Source organism: Brachycentrus maculatus, unplaced genomic scaffold, assembly GCF_059751285.1.
Source record: "Brachycentrus maculatus isolate JH-2025_06_01 unplaced genomic scaffold, ASM5975128v1 h1tg000099l, whole genome shotgun sequence".
Lineage (NCBI taxonomy): Eukaryota > Metazoa > Arthropoda > Insecta > Trichoptera > Brachycentridae > Brachycentrus > Brachycentrus maculatus.
The window spans coordinates 1,572,589-1,598,437 of NW_028280853.1; the positions used below are offsets into that span (position 1 = coordinate 1,572,589).

At 34.3% G+C, this 25,849-nt stretch overlaps 2 protein-coding genes across 3 annotated transcripts in view; one reads left to right on the forward strand and one right to left on the reverse strand.

Moving 5' to 3' along the window:
- Nucleotides 1-25,849, reverse strand: part of mor (SWI/SNF- related protein mor) — a 44,007-nt gene that overhangs the window by 16,042 nt on the left and 2,116 nt on the right. The window contains exons 2-4 of one of the 2 annotated variants that reach the window (XM_088258577.1): nucleotides 25,426-25,545; nucleotides 3,677-3,790; nucleotides 93-261 (exon numbers count right to left, since the gene is read on the reverse strand). In XM_088258577.1, the coding sequence (XP_088114703.1) occupies nucleotides 93-261; nucleotides 3,677-3,790; nucleotides 25,426-25,545 (403 nt within the window). The remainder of the gene's footprint in view (nucleotides 1-92; nucleotides 262-3,676; nucleotides 3,791-25,425; nucleotides 25,546-25,849) is intronic. The other variant, XM_088258578.1, reaches the window with a different exon arrangement.
- Nucleotides 7,973-21,924, forward strand: LOC148310356 (regucalcin-like). The gene is made up of 6 exons (XM_088258579.1): nucleotides 7,973-8,072; nucleotides 11,503-11,638; nucleotides 14,376-14,579; nucleotides 16,516-16,740; nucleotides 20,297-20,409; nucleotides 21,596-21,924. The coding sequence occupies exons 1-6, from the start codon at nucleotides 7,998-8,000 to the stop codon at nucleotides 21,821-21,823; spliced, it is 981 nt and encodes a 326-aa protein (XP_088114705.1). The 5' UTR covers nucleotides 7,973-7,997; the 3' UTR covers nucleotides 21,824-21,924.

Here is a 25,849-nt window from a genome sequence, read left to right on the forward strand (position 1 = left end):
CTGGTCGCAGGCATGTATTCTGATAACAATATCATGCGTAAAGAATGCATTAAACAATTTACATAAATAAACAATATACACATGATACTAACCGCAAATCTCTCCTTGGTGTGCCACGATGATGTCTCTCACGCGAGCTGCGGTGGAACGATCCACGTCGGAACGCACAAACACATTGGGCAGACGCAGGCACTCATTCTCCATCAGGGAAGACTCAATTTCCATCATCAGCTGGATGTTCAGGTCTTTACGAGACGGGTTCTAATCGTGACAAGGGGACACACAGAATACGGGGGTTAGAGGATTGTCGACAAAATAGAAAATCATTCTAAGCATATCCTAAAAATGTTTTTAATATGTTGACTGCGTGACATAATTAATCTTTAAGCGATTGAGATTTTGCAAGCAAAATACGACTAGAGATTTTTTTCTTCAATACATTTTTTTCATTTAAAAAAAAGCTTATGTAAATGGACATGGAACCATTTTTTGCAAGGTTAGATGAAGAGATAGGGGAAGTCTTTTTAAGAGTCATAAATCTGTTATCTGGATTTTAAAAAGTTAATACATAGCTGTCATTTTATTTTAAACTTTATTATACATCAATGAAAAATAATTAAATAGATGAAAAATAAATAAATAAATATGCATTTCCGTGAAATAAAAATTCCCACATTGTAATTTGAAGTGAAATGTACAGGTAATAAATACATGAAGCATTATACAGACATGATGTGAATGTGTTGGTAATATGATATTAAATATAAATACATATACAGTGAAACCTCTATCTATCGTTTTTAAAGGGACCTATTGAAATAAACTATGAATGTGGGATTAAGTCAATGGAGATTCGATCGAGTAAAGAAACCGTTCTCCCAATCTGCATAACCATTGGTAGGTTAAAATTCTAAGAATACAGGTTTTCGATGTAAATAAATGTACTTAATTAAAAAAAAAAAGCTGGACAGAACCAAAAAAAATGTAAATAATCTGTGATCGATTGTGATTTTACTGTTTTATTTCCGTAAGTCAACAGTATATTTTCAGTTTTGAATTATTATTTTTCGGCCTCTTCTCGGCTGTCCAAACTTAAAACACAGTAAGGGACATTTTTTTGCATTTTTGGACTAAGTAGATTCTACTTAGTCCAAAAATGCAAAAAAACGTACTCCAAAATAAAAAGCCCCTTACTGTGTTTTAAGTTTGGACAGCCATTCTACTGTATCTGTCAACATTGCGTCACACAAGCTTTTGATAGTTTCTATCCCTATCTATATTTCGATAGTTGGAATATTGTCGTCGAATGTAACAAAATTGAGAAGAATATAAAAACACAGAAAAAAAAAAATCAAATATGCAGCGTAATTCAAACGATGAATGCGGTAAAACAGTGATAGAGAAACGATCGATGCAATCTATTTTTGTATGAAATGAATTCAGGGTAGAAGAAATAAACGGCACATCGGGGAAAATGATTATTCGAGGAACGATAGATAGAGGTTTCACTGTATAAATATTTTTGTTCTTTCATATACTCTAGACTAATTTCAGTCGGTGAAATCAGTCAATAAATACATACATACTATTCAGTGGTAAAATATTTCACAAAAAATTATAGTGCAAAAGACAATATTGAAACAGAACACGGCCATCTTGATTAATATAATTAATCCCCCAAAGCAAAATGCACACTACGGTAGGTGTTATTACAGGGTGTTAGATTGAACACAATATTAATATTAAATTCTATATTCCAACCTATTAAACAAGTAGTTAAAATCACTTACTCAAGCAATGAGAAGACTGTGGTTATCTTTTAAAAGCTGTACAGGGAAACAAAACAAACAAAACGCTGGATATGAAATGGTTAAAGCGTCGAGAAAGCTGACAGTTGCTACCTTATTCGTCTTGATACAATATTATATGATGAGAATCATAAAATACCAGATAAATTTTATGTACATAAACATTAATTGTAAATAAAACGTTTTTACCACTTGAGTATTGTTTGACTTGAATATTAGCTAAAGTTGAATATAAAGTTATATAGTATATCATTTACAATAATACTTCAATTTTGCGCTATTTCTGTAAGCCTAAGCGGCTCATTATTAGAAATAGATATCAAATTGTGGTAGAGTGGGTTCGAACCGAGAAACTCTGACTCAAGAGTCCACGACACTAACCACGGGACATAAAGTTTGTGTAAATTAAAAATTTTGCTTAGATTATTTATTGAAGAGACAGATTTAAGCTCCTTTTTCTTGTAGTACATGCTTGCTAACTTTTTACTTTTTCATATTTTTTATGTTTTTAAGTTTATTTAAAAAAATAAAAATATTTTTTTTTGTTTTCTGATAGTCAAGTATTTTTTGTATTTTATATTAACACTATTATTCTAGTTCTAGTTATAATACCTATACCCTTATACCCTTTACTATGACTAAATTATATTGTATACCCATACACAGGCCATGCCTTTGTGGGATCTTTTTTTGTATTTATATTTATTATTTATATTTATTATTCATATTTATATTTATATTTTATTCATATTTTTTTTGTATTTGAATTCATGTCATGTAATGCAAAAGAATTAAATAAAGAAAAAAATAACCCGATATTTATTGTTTAATTCGAGTCTATTTATGAGTGAAATATATATCCTCCTTCTGGTGGGAGTATTTTAAAACATCAACTGTCAATTTTCTCTAATAGTTATAAGTTGTAACAAATTGTTAACAATGTTATCATTCCAACACGAGGTGCCGAAAATACAATAATTTGGAAAGGTATACTTATTCCATCAGAATTAGATATTTTGTAGTCGATACACGTGGATGTAAACAACCAGATTTTCATGGTGGATTTTTGAATCAAGTTTTTTTTTTATTGACATGTGAAGATAATATGTTAACCTTTCCGGGAGTACAATAATTGATGTCCGATTTTCTCTGGGGAGTGGGTTCTTTTTACATGAATAAAATATTTCTTCACAAAATCTATATATTATGAAGTTATTATGATAAAAAAATTAAATAAAACTCACCATCTCTAGGTTTTATTTTATAACAAAATTACATACAAATATCCACAGATATAATTGCTATACAAGTTACATCATACCAACTGATAGACGGACTTTGACGTTCATTAACATCGATACCTACTCCTTTGAGGAAAATTCGCAACGACATTCATATACGTCCATACTCCCGGAAAGGTTAAAAAATTACTCCCCAACAATCCCATGTTTCCTTTTATGGATTTTTTGGCAAATTAATGGTGCTAAGAATATTCTTATGAAAAAATATTATTGCCTTGACGAGATCGCTGTCATTTGAAGCTTATATTTAGCATCAATCAGCAAAAGTCAAAGTCTCCAAATTGTCCAGCGTATTTCTGGGTTATATATTCCGGTTCATAAAGTAACTACTGCATTTAAATTAAAACTTGCTTCAGTAGAATGATATTTGAGACATACAATAGTGCCTCTCAAAAGGTATCCTCAGTTACCAGGATAGAAGTAAATTGTAGCTGTGGGAATTTCAACTCGAGGCCGAGGGTGTTATTGTATTTGGGGCACCGCGCGAGAGAGATCACTCGGTGATGAGCGGTCCAGCCGCAAGGCGCGTGGAGGTGAAGAGGCGACACGAACACTCGGGATGCATACCTTACCAACCTGGAAATCGAACTTGCGCCACCGCTGCTCCGCCTTGTAGCGGAACATGGTGGCCAGAATCTGGCACAGGGCGCCCCCTGGCTTCATATCCAGGAAACATTTTATCTGAAATCAAAACATACAAATATATTAGATTTATTGTTTCCATTCACTTTGTTGCAAGACGTAATGAAATTGTAAAATAAAAACACTGGTTTTTTACCACTTGGGTTAATTTCATTATGACGAATAGTTTCAGAAGCTATGCTTCCATCTTCAGGTCTAAATATAAACTGGTTTATAATTAGTCCTAATCATCATAATAAAATAAACTGAAGTGATAAAAAACAAGTGTTTTTCTTTTACATTTAAATATATTAGCATTGAACGGTTGGTAATCACAACCGGCCTGGAACGATTGGTTATGATTGGTAGCCTGGAAGGGAAGGAGAGGAAGATCCCCCAATCAAGTTAAGGCAGCAGCAAGCACCTCGGTGATCGGAGCGCTACGTGCAGCGCAGTCAAAGAATAAAGGAGAAAAATCATTGCTTCCACAAGGGTCACAACCCTCAGTAATGAGGACTAAGACGGAGAAGAAGAATATTAGCATTACATACCGCGCACTCCTTTCAAGAACGTCATAAATAAAAAATCTTCAATTATCAGTTGTGCATCCTTCCAGAATGCCCAGAAAATGTACTATGTCCCAGCAAAAGTGGCATATTTTTAACTTAATATTTACCCGCTACAGGGCAGAAAGTGTTGTTTTTGCATTTTGAAGAAAAGGTATTACTTAATTATTTTTTTAAATATGCTAAATATTTTTCAAATGGAGAAAAAACCTTCAGGTTTTACCTAAAAAGATCTGTTGCACAGTAAAAAGTTCAATAAGTGGCTTGATATTTATTTTTAATACATTGTTTTTTTTTTTTTACTATAAAGACGTTCTCTTGAAAAATCAAGTTTTTTTATTTATGACGTTTTTGAAAGGAGTGAGCGATATATTAGCACCTTATTCATACAGCAATCCGTATTAATAATTATATATTTCATAGGAAAAAAATTGATTCATAAAAATGAGCACACCAATGTACAAATCATATGTTAATAATAATAAAATTAAAAAAAAACTCTTATCAGAATAGTTCATTACAAATGCATAACACTGATTGAAATAGTACTTTCATCAATCTTTATTTTACCACAAATTTTAACTTTTGAATAATATTTTAAAAATTAAATCTAACAAAAAATACAAATATTACATTATCGTGAAACTAATTTTATTAACGTACTACTATACAAAAGCCATAATCTACTTTCAAAGTTTTTATACTGTAGATGATAAGAAATTTTTATAGTAAAACGAAACATTTATAAAAATAATAGGCCTTTCAAAGAAATGAGATGAATGGATCCTTTAAAAAAGAAAGCAAAATTCTGTAAAAAAACAAGTATAATAATTAATATTCCACAGATCTACTGTATAAACTCAGGCATAGAGCATTAGTTAATTACAAACAAGTAAATTATTGAAGAAGCAAGCATAATGATCTTGTAATAAAACTAATGCTCCATTATGCAAAACTCTTCACTTATTTACAAACGAAAAAATGACGTGGATGCAAAACAAGAATTAAATATCAGTGTTGACGTAATACACATATTGTTTGCTATTTCTGTTTTACTGTAATTTTTTAATTCAAAAGCAGGGTCAATTTATGCTTGAGAAAAAAAAACATAAAACCTTTTTTTATGCAGGCTCTATGCCACTTCTTCTTCAAGCTCTTATCCACACCCCAATGGTGCATAGGGCACTGTATCATATGAACACAGTGTTATCTTGATCGTTGACACATGAAGGAAAGGTGATCAGCCCTCCGCTTCAGGTCCTCCACTCCAGGATAATATTGAATAATTATTCTATTATTCGTCCGCCTCCGTAGTGTAATGGTCAGCGCGCTCGGCTACCGTTTTAGAGGCCCCGGGTTCGATTCCCATGGGGGGGTCAATTAAATATAGGTTATTTTTTCATTCCAATATTTATTCAATATTACCCTGGACTGGTACCTGAAGTGGAGGGCTGATGACCTTTCCTTCATGTGTTGACGATCAAAATAACACTGCGTTTATATGATGCAGTGCCCTATGCACCATTGTGGTGCGGGTTAGGGTTTTGATTGAATTATTCTATGACTCTACCTGACAAAAAATATCGGCTGAAAATTTTTATTTCTTGCTCATAGTCACAGAGTTCTGGTTCTATGGGTAGACAGAGGTCAGTATAGCAATTAATGGGTCGTGACATTTTCATAAACCAGTACTGCATAAAAATTATTTTATTATGGCCAAATCTTTAAACATAAATACTGGGTTTAAGTTTCAAGGTATTATTTATATCTCAACAGAGACGAATGCAAGGCTGAGATAAGCATTATCGCTAAAATAAAGAAAGGTGTGTTCAGATGATTTGGACATGTGGAACGTATGAGAGAGGAAAGAACGGCCAACCAAATTTATGAGGCAAATGTAGTTGAAAAAAAAAGCAGAGGAAGACCGGGGAATACTTGACAAAATCAGGTGTGTCAAATAATTGAAAGCGGCCGGGTCAAGAGTCGAAATAATCGGCGGGTATGTGTGAGATGCATGAATGTGGAAGAGGCGGAGAATGTTTGCAAAGACAAATTGGTTGGTTAAAATTGGTTGGCAGATAGTACTTGTACATATGAGTAAAAATAAAAACATATACAAACAGTTGCTGAATGCGTTGTTAAATAATTACAATAATGCCAATATTGACAATACTTTACATCGATGAAATAAAGGAAGTTATATCGAGTAGGATCATGTAAGAAGTTTAGGGGGAGAGAGGGTTTGAGGAAAGATAGAGATATTTTTGATAGTTTGTGACAGTTATTGGAGAAGGTGCATTTTAAATTCCATAGTTTAACAGCGTAGAAAGATAATTAACAAATAATAAAAGGTTTCGGGTCTATTACTTTACAAAAATATCAATAGATGATGTTTAGAACTGAATTAGCTGATCTATGTAAAATATACTTATTTTACATAGATAAAATATAGTTTTCACGGTAACATTTAATTAAAGGGTGTAGTTCAACATGAATTCTCCATCTCCGGGGTGTAATGATTAGCTTGTTTAGCTACCATGCTGGAGGTTCCAGGTTCGATTCCAAGGAAGGGGGAAAATAAATATTAGTTATTTAACACTCTAATATTTATTTAATATTACCCTGGACTGGTCACTGAAGCGCAGGAGTGATCACCTTGCCTTCATCTATTAATGATCAAGATAACAATGCGTCAATACGATGCAGTGCCCTATGCACCATTGGGTGCGGATAAGGGTTAGAAGAAGAAGAAGTTCAACATGAGGAAGAAGGGTACGTATTGAATTGCCTCAAGTTTAGATTTATTTGGCGTTATATCCTCTTGGAAGACGTCCATAGGAAAGAAATGCAGTTGCAGTAGAAGTTAAATTATTATATATTATTAATCAAAATATAATATAAATGAAAATATCTTTAATAGCCTAATAAATGAGATTGATCATGTGACAAAACCAGTAAAATTGTATTTTATAGAATGACCTTAAATTCAAGGCAAAATAATTCATTAGTCTTTTAAGATGTTTTTTTTAAGAGTTACACAATATTACTGGTCAAATTACAATAGTAATAATCTTACAAGACTGCAAAGAAAACATGGTTTAAAAATGAAACGATAATTTTCAAACTTTATTAAAGTTCTCCAATGTGACCCAAAGCAAGAACTGTTGTTTTAAAATGTATGACTATAATTAAATAATCATTCTTTAAACATTTTTATTTCATATTATTTTTTGACATCTCATCAAAGATGAAGAAGAATATGGAAGTCTGGGCATTTACGGGGCTGACGACCGTCATAGGCTGGTTTAAGTGATCACTTTACACACGTGTAACATTCACCAATTCTACCAATTATTGACAACCACACTACTCAAATTCTTGGAAGTTCTATATATATATGAACCAATTTTTAAAACATTATTCTTGAATCAATAGAACTTAACTAGAGACGTGGTGAGATGAAAAGAAGCTTTTTATTGAGCAGAAACTCTTTTATTAGTATGTGAATATGTTGTAAAACAAATCAACGTGACAGCATAGACAACAGACAGATATGCAATCTGCGAAGTTCATGCCCGCCATCCACCAGCCGCCGGGCACATCCGCGATAGACCGCGTAATATTTATCGTCAGTTTTTGGTCCCGTATAAATAGGCGATTCGCTCCGTCCGCGGTCAGTTACACGGTGATTACCTGCCGATATGTCGTGCCTCTGGTTAGTTCTCGGGCTGGCGTTGTGCGCGACCGCGCAACCTCCGCCCGCTAAATTCGAACAGGTAATTTCATTTTTATTTTTCTGTACCTCAAATTCGAACGAAATTTAGAATAACAACAACAACCAAAAACAGTCGAAAATAAGGCCATTTTCAACGGATAACGAGAGCCTGTAGGAAATTTTACAAAAAGTGCCATTTTATCGCGTTTCTCTTCAAAAAGAAAAATCTGTTTTGTATAATTCAAACGAAATTTAGAATAACAAAAACACGGTCGAATGATCAAATGGACATTTTACAACAGACAACTACAGATTATAAGAAATTTCACAACAAAAAGGTGCCATTTTATCACGTTTCTATTCAAAAAGAAAAATCTGTTATATATGATTAAAACGAAATTTAGAATAACAACAAAAACACGGTCGAATGATGAAACGGATATTTTTCAACAGACAACGACAGATTATAAGAAATTTTACAACAAAAAGGTGCAATTTTATCGTGTTTTTTCATCAAAAATAAAAATAGCGTGTTATGTATTATTCAAACGAAATTTTGAATAACAACAATAACATGGTCCAATGATCAAACGGAGATTTTTGAACGAATAACGATAGATTATAAGGAATTATACAACAAAAAAGTTCAGTTTTATCGCGTTTCTCTTCAAAAACAAAAATCCCCTCATGTATGATTTAAACGAAATATAGAATAACAAAAACACGGTCGAATGATCAAACAAACATTTTTCAACAGACATCGACAGTTTATAAGAAATTTTACAGCAAAAAAGTGTAATTTTATCGCGTTTCTCTTCAAAAACAAAAATCTCCTATCATGTATGACGCTTTTTATGACACGAAGTTAATTTGGATAAGTAAATTACTAAAAAATGTTTCGCGCTTCAGGTACTAATCTAGTGTATTTTTTTAAATGAATAAAATGAAAATACACCCACATCTATGTTGACCTGGTTAAGAAACGAACCCTTGTGTTTGATAGTCAAATGTGCAAACCACTACATCTCGGAATCAAATATAAAAAAAAGTTCCAATATGGTAAAGAACCCAATAAATCCTGTTTAATAAATAGCCAGATATGCGAATGAACGTAATAGAAATTTCTAGATTTAGTATATTTTCTCACTATATTGAAATAATAATTTTAATTTTATATTATTTTGAAACAGATAAGAGTTTCTTTATTATTATAAATTCTGATTGCAGCATTTTTCCACGGCGCTACGCACAAAACATCGACAATTACAGATTACACTAAAAAATCATTTTAAAAATCACTTGTAATGATCGATTAAAATTGTTCGACGATTACAGATACACATAACCTTGTAAAAACGATAATTAGTCGATGTAAGACAAAAAAAATCTCGACCGTTGTTAAATAAGACGACGTAACGCGATATTGTCCGAAGCTCGCGCGCGATTTGCATACAATATACACAGCACGAGCAAAAAAACTGGTATTTCTTGTCCATTCAGCATGAAACGACCATCAATCAGAGTTGAGTATACTTAAAACGAGATTAAAAATTATACAAGACAACCTCAATTGTATGTACGTCGAATAATCATTTATGTATTAAGGGGATATTTGCAAACACAGAATTCGTTCACCGGCCTACTGCCGAAGAGATAACACGTCTTTCCACGCCCGATTTCTTAAAAGAATTTATATTGGATATTTTTATTTTTTTTTTTGAATTTATATACTAAAAATATTTTTTAATATTTAAGGTGGGCTACATAAATATAAGTGATTTTTCACCCTAATATTTTTTTAAATAAAATAACTATATAGCTTTCCACATATGTTTTATTTGACCAGTGACCGGGTTTCGTCGATATCTACATTATCAGACTGGTCTGATTATTCCGACTTCTGACCTGACCACGTTCAAGTATTAGAAATACTTGATCATGCCAAGTTTTCCTCGGTCTGAATGTGGTTGTTATTAGAAGCAGAAGAAGACCGATGACTTGGCAAAATAAAAGACGTATTCCAAAAACCAGTCTAAGGTTACCGATTGTATGACAGCAACCAAATAGAGTCATTGTGCCCAATTAAAAACAAATGGTTGTTTATTTACTATTTATTAGTTATAGCGTAAAAATGGACGATTTTGTAGATGCAGCATTATTTGTTGGAGGATATGTCGATATTCCTATCACGCAAACAAACTGGTAGGCAAGTTTTTTTTTTCTTTTCAAATCGATATTCGAATCACAATAATTTATAGATGAGAGATAACAATAAATTATATACAAGCGGCAAGATAAGCAAATATAGTTATGGCAAGTTCTTGCTTATTAAATTTAATAGTATTGTGTTATTATTTTAAGTTGTTATATTTATTTACGATCAAGTTGATTAAAGTACTTGTAATATCGCTGTGCGAATGTTGAAACCTCTTTCATTCTAAATTTATTCGAATGTTATAATATTTTTAATAATAATAATAATTTAGTTGAAAATAGCAGCAGAGGAAGACCGAGGAAAACTTGGCATGATCAAGTACATATTTCAAATACTTGTTAGTGCCAGGTGTCGAAATAATCTATGGGTATGTATGAGGAGATGCACGTATGTGGAAAAGACGAAGATTGTTTGCAAAGACAGATTGGTGTTGCGTTCTATCCTCTCTGCTTTTCCCTGCGAAGAGGCGGGCGATGGTTCATTACTTTTTTGTGTAAGTGTTTTGTATTCAAAACCGTAAATTTACTATGATTCATCAAAACTAACCGAAATTATTTTATATACATATTTACAAATTGCATTTTTTAAATATCAATAAAACCGTCAATCCATTAAATTTTTTGTTATTATTTATAATATTATCAAAAATAAAAACACATTCTCAATTTCTTGGTTTATTATTAATATCGTATATCGCTCACCCCTTTCAAGAACGTCAAAAATCAAAAATACTAATTTTCAGTTGTGTGTGTTTTCGGAATGCCCAGAAAATGGCATATTTTTAACTTAATATTTACCCACTACAGGGCGGAAAGTGTTGTTTTTGTATTTTGAAGAAAAGGTATTGTTTAATTATTATTTTTTAAATGCTAAATATTTTTCAAATGGAGAAAAAAACCTTCAGGTTTTACCTTAAAATATCTGTTGCACATAAAAAGTTTAATAAGTGGCTTGATGTTTATTTTTAATACATTGTATTATATTTTTAAACTTTAAAAACGTTCTCCTAAAAAATCAAGTTTTTTTTATTTATGACGTTCTTGAAAGGAGTGAGCGATATGTACTCGTAAAATTTGAAATAGTTTTGAACAAAATTAAAACTAGGAATTTACGAAATAGTGAAAAAATTGTAAAAACGATCATTATGTGCATTTTTGCCTTTTTTCTGACGCAAAAATGGTATTTAAGTTTTATCATATCGACACCTCACACAGTAAGACATGATCGTGCAAAATACAGTCCACTGAATCGATTTGAAAATTCTTCCTGATCTCAGGTGTCTGGAGCCGTCGTTCATGGAGAGGGGCCGCACTGGAGCGATGAGCACCAGGCCCTCTACTGGGTGGACATTCCCAGCGGGGAAGTGTGGAGATACCACCCCGAGTCTAGCAACATCACCAAATGTACAATCGGTAAGCGAAGACTAACCAACTATCGGTAATTCTGTCAGAAAAATAAACTTGAATATGGAAAATACTTAAATAAACGCATTTCTTAATTTAGACATTTATATGAAAGAACACGAAAAAATTGCTAATCAACATCAGGAGAATCAAGTTCGTTTTTTTTCGTAACAAAACAAGGACATTTAATTTAACATAATTTCTTGTTAAAATGTCATTATGATTTAAATAATAAATTACTGAATAACGTGAATCGAATGACCGAAGAAAAACAGTAAAACTAATTTATGAGGCGGATGTAGTTAGAAATGGGAGCAGAAGACCGAGAAAAACTTGGCATGATCAGGTGTGTCAAATACTTGAAAGCGGCCGGGTTAGGAGTCGAAATAATCGGCGGGTATGTATGAGGAGATGCATGAACGTGGGAGAGGTAAAGATTAATTGCAGATGACAGATCGGTGTGGCGTTCTATTATCTTTGTTTACCACTGCAGAGAACCCATCTGATGGTTAGTTAGTCGTCAATTAAAAATGAAATGATCATTGTTTATTTTTAAATAAATTAAGAAACAAATAAATATTGATTTTCATGTTATATTTTTCTGTCTCGTATTGGAAAGTATAATTATGTAGTTATTTTAAAGCATAAGTTAAGTACAAATTGTTCAATTATTTAAATTCTGTAAATTTTCATTGGTATGACGTTGGAACCCATAAACAGAGCAGAGGCCTTGCAAACACCTTACAAGGCTGAAAACTAACGGTTTCCTCGTAAATTGTACTAATTTACTTGGGTGTTTTTTCTTCAAACCTGACGAAAATAGTCAGTCCCATTGAGCATGCTCGACCTGCAATATATTTTGCCGTATCGGGAGATAACCAGCAATGAACTATGGCCGAAATGTATAACATAATGGCCGCACTTATCTACCTACTTGTATTTCATACAATGAAGGTTACTAATTTGAGCCAAGAAAAATTAATAAATGAATAAATATTAATCGATTAAATAAAATTTTGAATATTATACTAAGAAACTCCTTTTGTGTAAGAAGGCGAGAAATGTCGTAGTGAAGAATGCAGGTATTTATCGAACCAATATTATTTCCCCGCGGTCCCAGAAAAAGGGTATTTTATATTTCCGGTCGTCGAAAATTTTAAGTAGTATAGTTATTAAAATATATACACAAATAAGGTTAGGAGTCGTAACAATCGGCGGGTATGTATGAGGAGATGCATGAACGTGGAAGAGGCGAAGAATGTTTGCAAGGACAGAGTAGTGTGGCGCTCTATTCTCTCTGCCTACCCCTGCGGAGAAGCGGCGTGATGGTTAGTTAGTTTATACACAAATTTCGAGGAGTAAAATATATATATATGGTATATAAGTTTCACAAACGTTTTTTTTTCTTCAAAATAAACTTGATAGGCTTCTCAAACTTGCTTGATGTATATGTAGATCAATTAATCGGCGAATAAATCCATTTTAAATGCATGGTTTTATTATCAAATTGTTTACGCGTATTTAAAACGAAGAAATAACACATTTACGCGTGCACATATTTGTGCGTGTCAGAAATCTTATGTTGCGGCTGTGTGCACAGTTTTGTGCATTTCGATTACCTTCAATTCACATAGGTACATTTTTTTTAAACACGTCTTATACGTGACGTCTTGTCACGTTTGCTTTCCTGTGTAGCAGTTAATAATAATAATAATTTTTGATAATTTATATACCCCCATTTTCGTAAATTACTACTAGCCTGTTATAAAATTGAGGTATTGCATAAGTAGTACGTTACAGAGTATCTAAAAGAGCCACTCAAATAAGTAATTTTAATGTAGTGTTCAAAATTGACAAACAAAACAATATGCTGATTTTCCGCAGGGGTAGACAGATATCCAGCAGCCTTATGATTTCATAGAATTTTACAAGAATAATTATTACTTAAAACAACAAACTGATTCGTCTGCGATCAATGTCAAAAGGGTTAGGTGTCGATATAATATAAAAAATATTATCGATCCATTTCTGGCATCCTTCCTTCAATGCGATCTAATATCACACGCATCAACTTTCTTTACCAAATTCACTGTAGCCAATGTATTAATAAATAACTAAAGAAGTTTACAACATTTTGAGTGTGTCCAAATACTTGTTCACAAAATCTGGATTATCTCCAATTACATGAGTTATTTTCATATTATTTTTTGTCGTCTCATCAAAGATGAAGAAGAATAATTATTCTGATGAGAGGACAAAAAATAATATGAAAATAACTCCTGTAATTGGAGATAATCCAGATTTTATGAACAAGTATTTGGACACACTCAAAATGTTGTAACTAAATTATCTGGTCAAATTATAAGCTTAAAAAATAAAAATAAAAATAATATTTTCTGGCGTTTCTCATGTGTGTGATTATAGTCCAGGATTTGGACCTCACATACTAATAAAAGAGTTTCTGCTCAATAAAAAGCTTCATTTCATCTCACCAATAGATATCTCTAGTGAATTTCTAGTGATTCAAGAATAATGTATTAAAATTGTTTAATTTATATAGAACTTCCAAGAATTTGAGTAGTGTGGTTGTCCATAATGGGTAGAATTGGTGAATGTTACACGTGTGTAAAGTGATCACTTAAACCAGCCCCGTAAATGCCCAGACTTCCATACTCTTCTTCATCTTTGATGAGATGTCAAAAAATAACTGAAGAAGTGTTTAAGATTGTATGATTTGTATTTTCAGGGGGCGACGTGACCGTGATCGTGCCCGTGAAGGGGCAGCCGGACGTGTTCGTGGTGGGCATAGGGGACGAGCTGCAGCTGCTCACGTGGGACGGGGGCAACCAGAGTACCACGTCGCTGCGCCCCCTCGCCTGCGTGGGCCCCCTGCCGCGGGGCGCGAGGCTCAACGACGGCAAGGTGGACAGCAAGGGCAGGATGTGGGTCGGTAAGGAAACACACGGTACTATGAAGATGTGGGTCGGTAAGGAAATACACGGTACAATGAAGATGTGCGGGCGCATCATAGGGCTGATCGTGAATTTACGATTCAGAATTGGTAGTAAATAGGTATTCCTTCATTAGAAAAATATACTTTGAAGTTAAAAGAACATTTTCAAAAGTTATAAATATTTTTCATTGAAAACATAACAAACAAAAAACGATGGTGAATACCTTAAATTACAACATACTAAAGGGATATCACAACGCAGTATTTTCAGATTTCTTTTTAACATAAACTCTTTACTGACGAATGTTTTATAAAATATATGGTAGATATCCGTTAATCAAATTTCACTAACGCAATACAGTACTTTTGAAACATTTCTGCTATAGAATATGAATATTCTATAAAAGAATTCGATATAGAATATGAATATGATCGCTTTTCAATAATAGTGCGTTTACGGAATTTGATTCTAGGTAGCAATCTAATTCAATGTAAATTGTAAAGTAGATCCAATTTTGTACACATATTTTATTCTTTATAAAACAAATTTTCACCAGGTAACTATTTATGTTTAAAAGAAATTATTAGATAATACTCTTTTCTTTATAAAAACAAAATTATTGAAATATCTGTGAAAATAACACATTACGATGCCCTTATACATACAATTATTAGATAATTAATCGTTTTACCTAACAATACGAATAATTTTAACAACAAGCATAATGGTTTGTTCAGTATATTTAAGAATATTATTGTGATGATGATACTGCGTTTTAAAAACTCAAATCAAATATGAATTTTTCATTTCTTTCGATGATTACGAAAAGGATAAACGTGGACGATTTGATATCGGTTTTATTTATACAGCATTATCGTACCATTGAAAAAACTGCGTTACGTGATTTTCTATCTTCGTACGTGTAACTGCGTAGGAAACTAATTATTTTCGGTGCAATTTTTCTATCATAAAGCCTCGAGAATTTGTGATTAGGAAAACTCAACGTGGCCACAAATGAACTGAGAACTGTGATGGCGTGACTTACTAGCTGGGTCAAGAACGACTTCGCGTATAATTTTTAGTGTGATTAACGAACCCAAGTTCTTGTCGTTCGAGCGAAACAAAAAGCTCTTATTGTGCGCACAATATCAAAAAAGGTATTTTTTTAATGAAGTAAATCTACTGAGGTGCAAAAATTGAGCCTTTTTTGCAATATACTTTTAGTAATGTATAATAATAATGACCAATTTATATAGCGCCGATTTAGTCGAAAATCATCTCAAGGGCCCTTTAGAATTTCTTACACTTGACATTTACGCAATGCAATCAATATCTATGGGTACAAAGTTAATTTGAAAAATTAGATTTAATCTGTTTATTATGGATAAGACATACAGAGAAGGTGGGTCTTGAGTTAAAATCGAAACTCCCCAGAATTCTAGATATATCTCAGATTCGGGGGTAAGTTGTAACACGCCGCGGTTCTTGCAATGGCGAAGACCCCATCATTGAAATTTTTATTCCATCCTTTCATCAACACATTGACTGCCATGTCAGCCACCGGTGGCTGACATAAGGTATTTCAATTGCGTCACATCGAACAACGACGGTTGACATTCTGCACCTTATAAATACAAATATAGTCAATATTAGGTACAGTGTCAGCCTTCGGTGGTAGACGAGACGCAATTGAAATGCCTTGTGCCAGCCACCGGTGGCTGACATAGCAGTCAATGTGTTACGGGATTGAACTAAACTGAACTTTCACAAGCTAGCATCCTCACTTTTTCAACCCGCATCCCTGGACATCTTCCTTCTACCGCCTCATCTCTACGAAACTCTTTCATTTCCAGGCACCGTAGGTCCCTTTCAAGATTCCGTTCTCATTTCCAGGCAGCATAGGTCCCTACAAGATTCCGTTTTCATTTCCAGGCACCATAGGTCCCGAAGTGAACGAGGTGGTGGAGCTGAACCAGGCGTCCCTCTACAGGGTGGCCTGCGCGGGCGGCGACTCGCCTCTGGTCACCGAGGTGGCGGCCAACGTGTCCGTGTCCAACGGACTCGCCTGGTCCGCCGACGGCGCCATACTGTACTACGTGGACTCGCCCACCAGGAAGATCGACGCCTTCGACTTCGAGGCCGAGAACGGAACCATAAGTGAGTTTTGTAACTTCAAAAGACTAAAGGTGGGGACTGACCGGAGCATCGTCGTAACGTAACGTCGTAACGTCGCTCGCGGCGAGCATCCGACTATCGATGGAGCGCTCGGTTCGCTGTACTGACTATACGAATGCTCGCATCGTAAGGGCACTCGTCCACTAGCCGGAATTCCGTGTAATTTTACCGTCCGGCACGTCAGTTAGCGTTTTAAAACGACGATTGGCTTGTGCTTTTGTCCATCTTTCTTCGGATCGGTGCGTGAACACGTTGCGCGTAAATTCGATCACGCTAAACTGTCGTTTTCATTTTTCAAAACCGGACTGCCGGATGGTGAAATCCCGTGTGGTGGACAATCGCCCTAACGTGTTACGTTACGACGAAATGAATCCGGTAAGTCCCCACCTTAAGATATTTCAGTTATTTCACAATATATTATGAAAACAATAACAAAAAATATAGAATCAGGAAGACATGGGAGGTATGGAAATACATCCCTGCTATACGAAAAATAAATGGACAAAGAATAGTTACTATAGATAAAAAGGAGAATATTAGGGCACTCTGGGTAGCATGCCGGTAGTCGTTTTAGGTTGTGTAAGTTTTAAACTGCTAATTAATATATACGAGTCCCTTGAATATACAATAGAAAATAGGTTCCATAATATCCCAAACGTAGTACCACATATGTTTTTTTACGAATTTAATAAATGAGTGAGCCTAAGAACAAAAATAAATAACATACTACAAAATATACAAATAGTGGTTACAGAAAACCACGAAATTGACTATTTGTCGTCCTTATACATGAAATCGATAAAACACTCTTTTCTAGTCTCCGATCTAACTCGATTTCCGGTTTTATGACTGCTTTATTTCACTATTTGCTCAATGTGGCGGATATCCTTGTGCCGACAGATCTGTTTGATATTGAATATATGACGTACTTTGTCGCAGCCTTCTATACAAAATGAATCCTGAATCATGTGTACTTTACAATTGTAATGCAGAACAAACTCCAACAGCCAACAAGCATAATAATGATGCGATAAATTACTCGTAATTAATAAATTATATTGGCACATCTCTACTACCTTATCCTGAACATATTATATTTTCGCATTAAGCGACGACCATCACTAATTCAAAAATATTTACTTACAAACAAATTTCAGATAACATTAATAATAATTCACGTAGTAAAATTTTCGAAAAATACCAACTCAAAAGTCGCTTCGCTGTGGTAAAATTATGGGGAAAAGAAAATATCGAAATCATTTGGAAAAAAAAACAACTGTATAATTTTATTTGACCAGCGACCGGAAAACCGGTTCCTGGTTAAATAAAATTTATGTGGAAAAACTATACAGTTGTTGTTTTATTATACAAAATGCAGTTCCACCAAGAAATGTCGGTACCTACAAAACTTAAATTAAATTTGGTAAAAATGCGTTTTTAGATTTATTTCTTCAAACGATCATTTCACTGATTTCTGATTGACGAGCATTGCATGTCACCGGGTCTGCAACGGCAAAGGCACGCTATACAAATTTAGCGCGCCGGTTGCAAGCTGGTACCGCTTACTGAATTTTTTTAAACTTCTAGTTATATTGATCAAACTCGTAACACAGTATGCGCAAGTGAGCCAATGACGGTCAAAAGCCCCTGACAGGCGTCGTTGCATAGTTGGGTAGACGCTCGACTGCGAAACTGGCGTCGCGGGTTCGATTTCCGCCAATTGCAAAATGAATTCAAGAAAAATTTATTTTCAATAGGTCTGGGTGTTTGTAATGCATTTTTCACATTAACCTTCCCTATCCTTGCTATCGTACCTGCAGACAAGCCACTAAAAGTAGAGGCTTTGCGGGTAAATCCTTTAATTAAAAAAAATGTCCGGAATTTCATATTCTTCTTCATCAATGTTGAGATGTCAAAAAAACGTAAAAAATAACTCCTAATTGGAGAATTTGTGAACAAGTATTTGGTTACACGCAAAATGATTTAAATAAAACAGGAGAGCGACCGCGATCATTTGCCAATCCACGCAGACAATGTAAGCTAATTTACTTCCATCATGAAAAGGTTATTCAATGAACTATACGCACAACGGAAAGAAGAAACGACCTGAGATAAATAACAATCCCGTAATTAAGATTACGATTGTACTGTACATATTAATTGAGAACAATAAATAAGTATCTTAGAAAACCGAGTCACAATGTGGTCGGCCTCCAGCGATTAATAATGCGTTCAGCCCTTTCAATGCAAACGGCGTACAGCGTACTAACAACCTTAGGCGGGAAAAACTATTGAGAAAAAAAACTTCACTCATTGTTTCGTTACTCATCACGAACGAATCAAGCGATTAATAATTATTTATTTATTTATTTATTTTTTTTTATGAGAATGTTTTGTGTTTTTTTTATTATTCACAAAAATGCTTAAATTTCATACTATTTCTATGAGCCTAAGCGGCTCATTATTATAAATAGGTATCAAATTGTGGTATAGTGGGTTCGAACTCTGAATCAAGAGTCCGCGACACTAACCACGGGACCACAACCCGACACAACTTAAAAACATTGAAAAGAAAAACTTAACACCTCAACATACATGAACATTTTTAAGAATTTGGAAGTTTTAGTATTTACAGGGCTTACGACCTATCATTGGCCAGTTTAAGTGATCTCATATAATTCACAAGTCACTTAATGTGCGAGTCTCACTTAAACCAGCCTATGGCAGGTCGTAAGCCCTGTAAATACCTAGACTTCCATATCCTTCTACATATAGTATGTTGAGACATCAAAACATAAAAATAACTCCTAAGTAGAGGACAAGGATAATGTGAACAAGAATTTAGACACACCCAAAATGTTTTTAATAAGAATAACTGTTGAATTATGTTAAAATGTAAAAATAACTGCTAAGTGAAGAAATCCAGATTTGTAAACAGGGATTTGGACAGACCTAAAGTGTAATCGGAGGGCATGTACGACTAGATGTATGGATGTGAAGGAAGCGAGGAGTGTATGTCAGGACAGAAGAGTGTGGCGTTCCATCCTCTCTGCCCACCCCTGCGGAGAAACGACGTGATGGTCGTAGTAGTAGTAGTAAAATGTTGTGAAAAAACATTTTATGTGTGTCCAAATGTCCCTCACCCTTTTCTACAGAAGTAGTGATTAAGTAAATTTTTAATATAAGTTTTACTTAGTAAATACCAATATTTCTTAAAATCTACTGTGGCACGTGTTTTGATGCATTCTGCATCATTTTCAAACACAGTATTTCAAAATACGGTGTTTGAAAATGATGCGGAATGCATCGAAACATGTGTCATAGTAGATTTTAAGAAATAGTGGTATTAACTAAGTAAAACTTAAATTAAGAATGGATAGATTTTACCACAAAGTGACTGCCGAATCAATTAATGATATTATTGAAGCTGTAATTACTAAGTTGTTGGTCTGATTCAACCATTCCATTCTAAGCACGGACAGAAAATCTTCCATACAGAAATATGTTTTTTTTAATAGTTGATATTGTTATTTTACAGGCAACCGTAGGACAGTCTTCGACCTCGCTGACCACAACATCACAGGGGTACCAGACGGAATGACTATTGATGCCGATGATAACTTGTGGGTTGCCATCTACGGAGGAGGAATGGTATGTCAAACATCTATCATATCGCTCACTCCTTTCAACAACGTCATATATCAAAAATCGTCAATTTTCAGTTGTGCATGTTTTCGGAATGCCCAGAAAATGTATTATATCCCAGCAACAGCAGCATATTTTTAACTTAATATTTACCCGCTACCGGGCAGTAGTAAGTGTTGTTTTTTGCATTTTGAAGGAAAGGTATTGTTTAATTATTTTTTTAAATATACTAAATATTTGTAAAATGGTAAAAAAACATTCAGGTTTTACCTAAAAAAATCTGTTGGACAGTAAAAAGCTCAATAAGTGGCTCGATATTTATTTTTAATACATTTTATTCTATTTTTAAACTTTAAAAACGATCTCCTGAAAAATGAAGTTTTTTGATATATGACGTTGAAAGGAGTGAGCGATATGCAAGAGTTACTTATTCTAATTACTATTTTTCGACATTAAGTACGGTAATTTCCAGGTAAGGTAAGTATTTCAAGGTAATCTTCCAAATGAGAACATCAAATATAATCATATAACATTGAAGACTCTAAGAAGCATATCTGGCAAGAGACTACGAGACAGAATAAGGAACGCCAGGATAAAGAAAATATGCGAGATCGAAGATGTCGTTAGGTGGGGAAGGGAATGAAGGAGACAACGGTATGCGCATGTGAAGTGAATGGGACCATCCAGACTCTCTCACATTGCACTGTATGGCGAACCCCGAGGTAGACGACTCCCGGGCAGACCACCAAAGAGATGGATCGACAGCGGGAATCGACATCGCTGAAGGCTAATCCCTCTTAAAAACAGGCCACGAGGCCTACACCAAGCAAAAGAATGAGAAGATTCTTCTCTTTTTTTTGTTTGTATTGTTACATGTATTTTTTGTTGTTTTTTTCATTTTATGAACAGAATTAAAATATCATGGATCAAGTAGCAATGGGGGGGACATATTGCAAGACAAGATGGACCCCAAAAATTTTAAAATGGACACTTTGGGAGAATAAAAGAGGCGTCAGAAGACCCTAAAAAAGATGGTCTGACGACATAGCCGCTGTGGGGGGTAGAAACTGACTGCAAACAGCAACTGACCGAAGAAAATGGAAGGAAACGGAAGAGGCCTACATAACAGAAGGCTAGAGAAGAAGAATTTATTTTATTTTTAATTTATTTATTTATTTTATTTTCTCCACAGATACTGGAGGTGAATCCTCATCTGAGCCGCCTGCTTCAAACGTTCCCACTAGAGGGAATCTCAAGGGTGACTTCCGTATCGTGGGGATCTAAGGACTTGGACATCCTGTATGTGACCACATCGGGGCGCGGAGGCGAGGGCGGAGGACAGCTGTACCGCCTGCTCGGCACAAGAGTGCATGGTCGCCCCGCGCACACTTTTTCTCTAGACCAGTGCACACAAAGTTAAAACAAATGAAATGCCACCGAGCTCACAGAAGAACATAAATATAATCACATGCCTGTAATGTATCTTGAAGAATAAAGGGATATTTAATTAACAACTATGCTAGAGTCCCAATTTTTTCATATAAATGATATCATAACTCAGTTTTCAAACTGGATTGTATTGAACCGTTATTATGTATTTTCTAAGGAATAACAAGCAAAGATTTTTTAAGATGCCAGTCTGCAGATAGGATAGTAAGCATGGGGGGGGTGAACAAGAAAATTATATCGCAAACGCCCAGACCAATTGAAAATAAATATTTCTTGAATTTGGAAATTATATAAATATGAGGTGATCGGTCTTATACTTCATGTATACCAGCGAGTAACATATTTACTTCAGTGAGAAAATGTACTTATTTCAATTCTGACCCATGTGGTAATCGAACCTGGAACAACATGTACGGTAGCTAATATACTCATTGGTACACTAAGGCGGAAGACCAAAGCATACTGTACACATATTATTTCAAAATAAACATGTGAATTGAAAACTTAAAAAATTCAATTTATATTATAATGAATAAAATTATGATTAATCCTAATGTAGATTTTCAGTTACTGTCGTGTAAAAAACACATTTTTTGGGTTAAACACATGTAAACTCATTACTTCTTCTATCCGACATTTCAGCTCCCATTACAGGAAACTGTGGTATTAAATAATAATGTTTTATATACAGTGTAATGAATTTCCAATTGGATGCTCTTTGTATGTTTATGTTGCCTGGATAAAACATTGCATTTATTGTTGTTAATTTTCGCTTTATCTCATCAGCAACACTGAGAAAACGACTTGAGTGTAATAATATGACAGATGACCACCCATACATCCGTCAATGGACTGTCTTATGAACTACGTATACATATTACCTCATGCCTCTAGCGAGATAGCGAGTGTTTTTGCCTAGAATTTTCACTTATGAATTACATGAAATTATAGTAACTTTAAACATAAAGAGTTAATCCACTCACAAGAAGGCATAGGCTATGAAACTTATAAAGTTGAAGCCTGAGTAGGGACATGATAAACGGTGTTGCAAAAGCTGTAGCTAGATTTTAGAGTCACTTGGACGTAAGGTAATTAAAAAAAAAAAAATGTGTACATATTACATAGCTACGCAACGCTATCAGTGTCTACAGTTAAAATAAAATGTGAAAATTTGGATTTAAATTGATTACTATGCATAAGAGATCCAGAAAAGGTGGGTATACTATACGGCGTAAAAAGTTTAGATGGGAATTCGGCAGAATTCCGGATGAATCTCAAATTCTGGGGTAAGTTGTTCTACACCGCGAGACCAGCAACAGCGAAGGCTCTATCATCGAAATTTGTATTGGGACAATGTTTGGGCTAGTCTAGCTAGTCCGCTAGTCTGCCGAAAGCTAATGTGCTTGCTGATCAAAGGCCTACCTGCCTTCCGTTGACTACCTTAGCACATTGTTGTCGGGTGGGTTTTTTCATCAACCACGACCCTTTTTATACTCAAACAGTCTGCCGCCCGACCCTCAGTATACTATTTACAAGTAATCGCAAACCTAATTCCGATCAGTATAATGTTTTTTGGCATATCTCGCACTCTACCAAAAGTAACCAAATAAGTGTCTCCCGCTCTCTACCAACAGTGTGTAAAAGACACTTTTAAATGTTTCCCGCAAACAATATGTTAGGATAACGAGCTCTGAGATAAACATCGGTGCCATTCTGTGAATTGCACTATACACTGTCGAGCAAAGCATGAAGCTTATTCTTTATGGAAGTGAGACTTCATCTAGTGAAGTTCTCGTAGGTGTTCTGAGATGTGTGAAAATTTTAATGTTCTGGTAATCAATCGTGCAGCGACATTGAAGACTGATTGAAGCATATCAGTTTGATGCTTCGGGAAATTTGCATAGATTGTATTACAGTAGTTCAAGTCAAGATACCACAAACTGCATAACAGTAGTCTAGTTTAGACACCAGTTATGTTAAGAAAAATTTTTTTGAATATTTAAAACAACGTAGGGTATTGATAGGCTCGCTAACAAATATGAAAAATTCATCAGACGATTACCCATTGATCGACTAATTCTTTGCACGCTTATCCTAAGCTCTTTACGATACTTTAAAGTGACTTTAAGAGAAGATACCGCAATTTTTATTTATTTAAAGCTCCCCTCTTTCCTCCTTCATCTTGCCTTTTTCTGACTCTTTTGACTTTTTTTGTTTGTTTTTTTTTACCGTAGTTAACACATCGGCCTACCTGCCGCCAAACCTTGGCAGTAGGTATGTTTTTACATTTGCATATCAGCCGCCGTTTAAGCCACGCCCTCATCCGTGGTAGTTCATATTATAAAGATACTTTAGTGTGATATCTACAAATCAGTAAAGAAAGCTTTTTGTAATGCATTATGTTCTAATAATTTTTATACAAATTTACTGACAACACTTGACCAAACATGTAAGGATAGAATTATCCTTTTGATTGAAATATCAACTAAAATCAGTTAGAAATCGAAACTTTACATCCCAGGTATAATGTTTTATTGATTTATTTTTTCAAGTTTTCTAGTTAATTTATCACATTTCTGATCTAGACACACGATAAAATACGTGCATAATAGTTATATGTACCATATTTATTGGTAAAACAGTAAAAGTTATAATTTCATGAGATAGTTTATTTTTATAACTCGGTTGAATTTGAACGCCTTTCATGCTTCAAACACAAAAAAACTGGTATGCGGATGGGTTAAGGTGAATTGTTCATATATAATGTCACCTAGGCCGAACTCTGTTATGTTATGAGGAGCGCCTAGAATATTTCAATATTGACAAATTGGAAATAGGGAGACAAATTGCAGACTTAATGTATCTTTATAATATAATCCATGGTAACATTGATGCAGCATTTTGTGTCGAGAAGATAGCAATGAATGTTCCCTCTCGGCGATTAAGGAGGCACAACACATTTTCTCTCCCAGTATATAACAATAATATGGCACACTTTAACTCCATTTTTAGGATGCAAAGATTGCATAATAATTTAGAAAATACTGATAATGTGACCATCGACATATTTAATGATGGCACGGAGAAATACAAGAGGAATATTACCGGATTGTTGAAATCAATTTCAATTTGATTTCACCAATCTGGTGGAGTCTTGAATTTTGTACCTTATGTAGCGTAGTTTAATTTCACTTTTAATTTTTACTTCTAATTTTTATTTTTATTTTTCTTACTTCATTACTTTTAATTGTTATTACCCTTTTTTTTAAAACCAAATTTCTTTTCTTTATATATGTGTTTAACATGCAACTTTATTGTTTCTGTAAGCTTGTTGTGTTCCCATCTAATTGATGAAAAACATCAAAACTATTTGTATTGCACTGTATTTCGTTTATTGTAATATGTTTTTCATTATTAGTGAGCCGTAAATAAATAAATAAATAATGTAAAATGCAGGCTTACTTACGAAGCGTTCTCATAATATCATTCTAAGTAGGTACTAAGTTGTCAAGTTATAAGTTGAATGTAGAAGTGTTTCTAGTGAAGATAAATAATAGATGAAGGATGACTTACCGGTAACCTGGTAAAGGGCGGCTCCGAGGCGTTTTTACCTAACTTAGTCTCCTGGTACTGGATCAACTGGATTACCAGCTGGGACAGGCTCTCCTTGGTCGGGGGCTCCGTCTGAACATACTGGAAAATAATAAAAAATACTCATATTAACACACTATCTGCGGGAAGGGTGATTTTACCGTTTCACTCGACTGGTGGTGTTGGGCGGGATGGGTAATTTTACCTTTTCACTCGACTCATCGTTATTTTTACGCATAACTTTTGCGGCATATTTTGATCTCATATCGATGTATACAGTATGGTTAAATGTTATCACTTCTTTTCAGAGATGTTTATCTCTATTATGAGCGCGAATCCGCCCGCAGATAGTGTGTTAAAATAATAATAATTTGAAATTGCACAGTATATATCTCACCTCCGTAGT